Source organism: Eublepharis macularius, chromosome 9, assembly GCF_028583425.1.
Source record: "Eublepharis macularius isolate TG4126 chromosome 9, MPM_Emac_v1.0, whole genome shotgun sequence".
Taxonomy (NCBI): domain Eukaryota; kingdom Metazoa; phylum Chordata; class Lepidosauria; order Squamata; family Eublepharidae; genus Eublepharis; species Eublepharis macularius.
In genome coordinates, this window is record NC_072798.1 from 39783962 (window position 1) to 39788849 (window position 4888).

The 4888-nt window shown below is 46.8% G+C and overlaps 1 protein-coding gene across 1 annotated transcript; it reads left to right on the plus strand.

The window, feature by feature from the left end:
- Nucleotides 1–2372: 2372 nt before the first annotated feature.
- Nucleotides 2373–3686, plus strand: LOC129335305 (uncharacterized protein F54H12.2-like). Its single transcript, XM_054987742.1, has one exon. It carries the CDS (start codon nt 2373–2375, stop codon nt 3684–3686), a length of 1314 nt encoding a protein of 437 aa, XP_054843717.1.
- Nucleotides 3687–4888: the final 1202 nt, after the last annotated feature.

The window sequence follows — 4888 nt, forward strand, 5'->3', positions numbered from 1 at the left end:
GGGGGGGGGTGGAGTTGTGGTTGAAAGCCCACAATCTGTACACACTTTAATAAAATGCCTTTTCCCAGTGTAAAAGCGTTGAGTCGGTTCATGATGCCTCAAGAGACGGTATTAAAAGGGATTTACTATAATCCGGGGGAGCAGGTAGCTTTGGGGGAGCAGAATCTCTCTTTCGAGAGGCTTCTAAGACTAGTAAAACACTGACTAGAAAGGATGTGCAAGCATGGCTTTTGGATCAGGATGCGTACACGTTGCATAAGCCAGCAAGAGTTCATTTTAAAAGAAACAAGACCTATGTTGGTGATGTGGATGAGCAATGGCAGGCTGATTTAGCAGATATGCAACAGCTTTCTAAATACAACGGGGGGTACAAATACATTCTAACGGTGATTGACATTTTGTCTAAATACGCGTGGGCAGTAGCACTGAAAGACAAGACAGGGGCTGAAGTATCAGCGGCTTTTAAAAATATATTCGAGCAGGGCCGCATTCCGTGCAAGTTACAAACAGATAGGGGGAAAGAATTTCTTAATAAAAAAGTGAGCAATGTACTAAAACAACATGGGGTTCACCACTTTGTGACCAACAATGAAGTCAAGGCAGCGGTGGTTGAAAGATTTAACAGGACTTTAAAGTCAAAGATGTGGCGGTATTTCACAGCCAATAATACTTACAGATATACAAATGTGTTACAAGAGCTTCTAAAAGGGTACAATCACAGTTTTCATAGAACTATTCAGGCACGCCCCATAGATGTTAACGCATCTAACTCTCTCCTGATATGGAGGCGTGTTTATGACCCGTCCTTTCAAAGAAAAGAAACAGATACCATGTTAAAAAAAGGAGATCACGTGAGAGTATCGAAAACTAAAGGCACTTTTGAGAAGGGTTATGAGCAGACATTCACCGATGAAATTTTCATAATAGAAGATATCACAAGGAGAGGCGAGCGGCCCTTATTTCACCTAAAAGACTTTGATGGTGAACTATTAGTAGGGAGATTCTACCCTGAGGAATTGCAGAAGATTAATGCTCGAGAGGACAGGACATACAGGGTTGAGAAAATTATTGCTACACGAACTAAGAAGAAAAAGAAGTATCTTTTAGTGAAGTGGTTAGGCTGGCCACCTAAATTTAACAGTTGGGTGCAGGCTGACGACATAGCAGGCCACTATGGGGGATGACGGTTTTTACATTACACTCCCTAGCAATGCGTCTATGGACTTATTTCCCGAAAATACCAGCGCCTCTTTCACAGTGCGGCTGTTTAAGCCACTTGATTTGCGGGGAGAATGGGAAGTGGGGCTGGTTGAAATTCAGTATCCTCGCAATTGGTACACATTTAGCCAGAATGCATCATTCAGGATTTCTGAAGGTGCCAATAGCAATGAGTATCATGTGCGTTCAGGCTATTATTATGACCTACGCAGCATATCAGATTTTATGAATACAGCCGTCAGAAGACAGGCTGGGACGCCCCCTGATCTACAATTCTATTTTGATCCAACGTGTGCAATGCTCAGATTTAACGGGCTTGATATTTACACTGTCACAATGAGTGAAGAATTAGCCCATGTGATGGGGGCACCCCCTAATGTTCCGATCAAAAGAATTTACAATTGCGGAGATATTACAGGAGGGATTAATACCCTGTACCTGTACACTGATATCATAGAACATCAGTTAGTGGGGGACACAGCGGTGCCCCTTCTACGGTGTGTTCCTGTACAGGGGAAGCACCATGACTTTATCACGGTCACATATGACGAGCCTCACTATATTCCAATCAATAAGCACCACATTGAAACCATCCGCATAGAAATAAAGACGGATCAGAATCGGGGCGTGCCATTCCGCTACGGCAAGGTGATTGTGAGGTTGCACATACGCCCACGGAAGAAATGGTGATCGTGAAAGACTATGGAGACCCCGCGATGCTTAGGAGATATTACCAATCTCAGGCGGGTTATGGCCTCCCCGGGTTCCACGGGGCACCCGTTATGTATGGAGCGGGGGTGGGGGGGATTTTCCGGCGCCTTTTTCGAATGGCAGTGCCACTTTTTAGAAAAGGGGTGGATATTGTCAAGCCACACCTGAAAACCGCTGCGCGTAATATCGCTCAAGATGTTGTGAGCCGCGTGACTCACGGCGTTATGAATAAACTGGCCCCCCAGGAGGGGTCAGGCTTTCTATATCTTAAAAGAAGGGGAGGGCTGAAAAGAAAAGCATCCAGCACACGCAGAGGCCCCCCAGGACCCATTAAAAGAAGGCGCGGGGGAGCTAAGAAACAGACAAATGTGAAGAAGGGGAGAGTAAAGAACAAGAAGAAGAAGGAGTCTCACAGGAGGCTCAAAGACGTACTATAAACGGCTATGGCTTTCATCCACTGCGGGTCGGAAGAGTGTGTAAAGTCCGAGCTCGACCTGTTCCAGATAGCCCCTACCCAGACCAGCATTGAGAAAAGCGTATATATCGAGGTTCCGCCCCTCTCGGCCCTCACGGGGTCAGCACCTCTAGAGTTTTTCATAGCCGGGAATGGTGAAGATTACCTCGATTTAAACAATACTCTCTTGTATGTGAAATGTAAAATTACTCAAGAAGATGGTACCGACATCGCACAGAATGCTAGAGTGGCACTGGTGAACTACCCAATTGCTTCCATTTTCAGTCAGCTGGATGTTACCCTAGGCGACCGGCTCATCAGCCAGAGTAACAACTGCTATCCCTACAGGGCTCTCATTGAAACAGTGCTTAACTACAGCTTTGAAACCCTATCTACCCAATTTTCTTCAGGCGGATTTTATAAGGATACAGCGAGTCTGATGGACAGCACCCTGCTGAACCAAGGTAACAAAGGATTTGCCAAAAGGGCGTTGCTGGCAGCTGAAAGCAAAACAGTAGACCTTTTAGGCCATCTCCACGCCGATATATTTTTTCAAGAAAAGCTGCTCTTAAATGGCGTGGATGTCAAAATCAAACTAGCTCGTAACAAAGACTCTTTCTGCCTGATGAGTGGCGAAGGGGCTGCTGTGCGCTATAAGCTCCACATGGATTCTGCGGCGCTCTTTGTGAAGAAAGTGAAAGTAGCCCCAGGCGTACGGCTGGCCCACGCTGAAGCTCTGCTGACATCCACAGCAAAATACCCTGTGGACCGTGTCGACATGAAGGTGTTCAGCATCCCTACCGGTGCCCGCGTGAGCAACCAAGACAACCTGTTTTTGGGACAGCTCCCCAAAATGGTGGTCATGGGGCTCGTGGACAATGACGCTTTCAGTGGCGCCTTCACCAAAAACCCTTTTCATTTCCAACATTACAACATTAACTTTGTAGCCCTGTACGTGGACGGGGAGCAGGTCCCCTCCAAGCCCTTCCAGCCCGACTTTGAAGCCGGAAACAACGTGAGAGAATACATGAGCCTCGTGCAAACAGCGGGGAAGCACCTTCAGGACAGGCCCCTCCTGGTAGATCGTGAAGAGTATAGGCACGGGTACACCCTGTTTGCTTTTGACCTCTCTCCTGATCAGGACTGCACCGGCCATTACTCCCTGATTAAAACCGGGAACCTGAGAGCAGAAATACGTTTTGCTGCGGCCCTACCACGAACCGTTAATTTGATTGTGTATGGGGTGTTTGATAATGTCATAGAGATCAACCACAACCGTAACGTGCTTTTTGATTACATGTAAGATGGACACAATCCAGTTATCCCAGGCCTTACTTGACAACCCGCGCACCCGAAAAACCTTCTTAGAGGTCTTCCCCAGCGATCAACTTCCTGTTAAAAGAGTGGTTCGGAGGCCGGCATCTCTAGTGGTGAACACCCATCCTCACTACCTCCCCGGGGAACACTGGCTAGCAATATACCTACCAGACCATGTCACAGCAGAGTTTTTTGACTCTTATGGGAACTCACCCAGCAGCCGCCTCTTCCCCAAAGCCATCATGAAATTTTTAAACAAAAATTCTGAGGAGGTCCATTTTCAGCAGAACAGGCTCCAAGGACCCACATCTAACACCTGCGGTCACCACTGTCTGTTTTTTCTACATCAGCGCTGCAGAGGAGCCCCCTTTGACACGGTTGTGAAGATGTATTCCCCCAATCCCGAGCAGAATGACAGGATGGTCATGAGTTTTGTGAAAAACAGAGAGAATTCAAAGACTTTACAAAACATGTACACGCGGATTCAAACCTGTGTTTCTTGTACCCCTAATAAAACCCTCTGAAAAAATTTAACCGTGTCTTTTGTCTAAAAATACTCAGACAAAGGTTTACATTTCAAAAATATTTTATTCTTCGGTCAACCACTGTGCCGGTACCTCTTGTTTTTTTCCTTTTTTTCTTTTTAGAAGAAGAAGCAGGGGGGCGGATTAAAACCGAAGGCTGGGGGCTTTTCAGGCCCTCTAGTATTTTTCTAGTAGCAGGGGTGCCCGCGACGGAAGCAGGGGTGTTGAGTTCAGCCAAAGCTGTCATAAACACATCAAAGCCTTTAGGTGGGGGTGCAGAAGAGGGAGGACGCGCGTGAGTAATAGCCTTGATGAGGTCGAGTAAGTGGCTACCGGCTACAGGCACTCCCCTGTAAAGAAAAGTTCCCCTCTCATCCCACGAGGCTATTTCACTGTTTTGACCCATCTTCTTCAGCAGCACACGAGCATTGTTCCTGTATCGGAGGGGCATATTGTCTAGTACCTCTTCAAAAACCGCGGCCTTTTTTTCATCGCTGCCTGCTGCTAACCCTGGTTGTGGGAGATACAGATTCAGCTTAGTTTTCTCTTCTTCTCCCATTCTGACATGGGTTAAATATTTCTGGAGGAGAGACCCGTACAGTTTGGCTTTCTCATATTCAGACAGGTCCCCTCTCTCTAGAACGGTCTTCATCTCCCTATCTAG

Bases quoted from the DNA above. Each gene is read 5' to 3' on its own strand.
- LOC129335305 (XM_054987742.1), top strand. From the start codon at position 2,373: ATGGCTTTCATCCACTGCGGGTCGGAAGAGTGTGTAAAGTCCGAGCTC.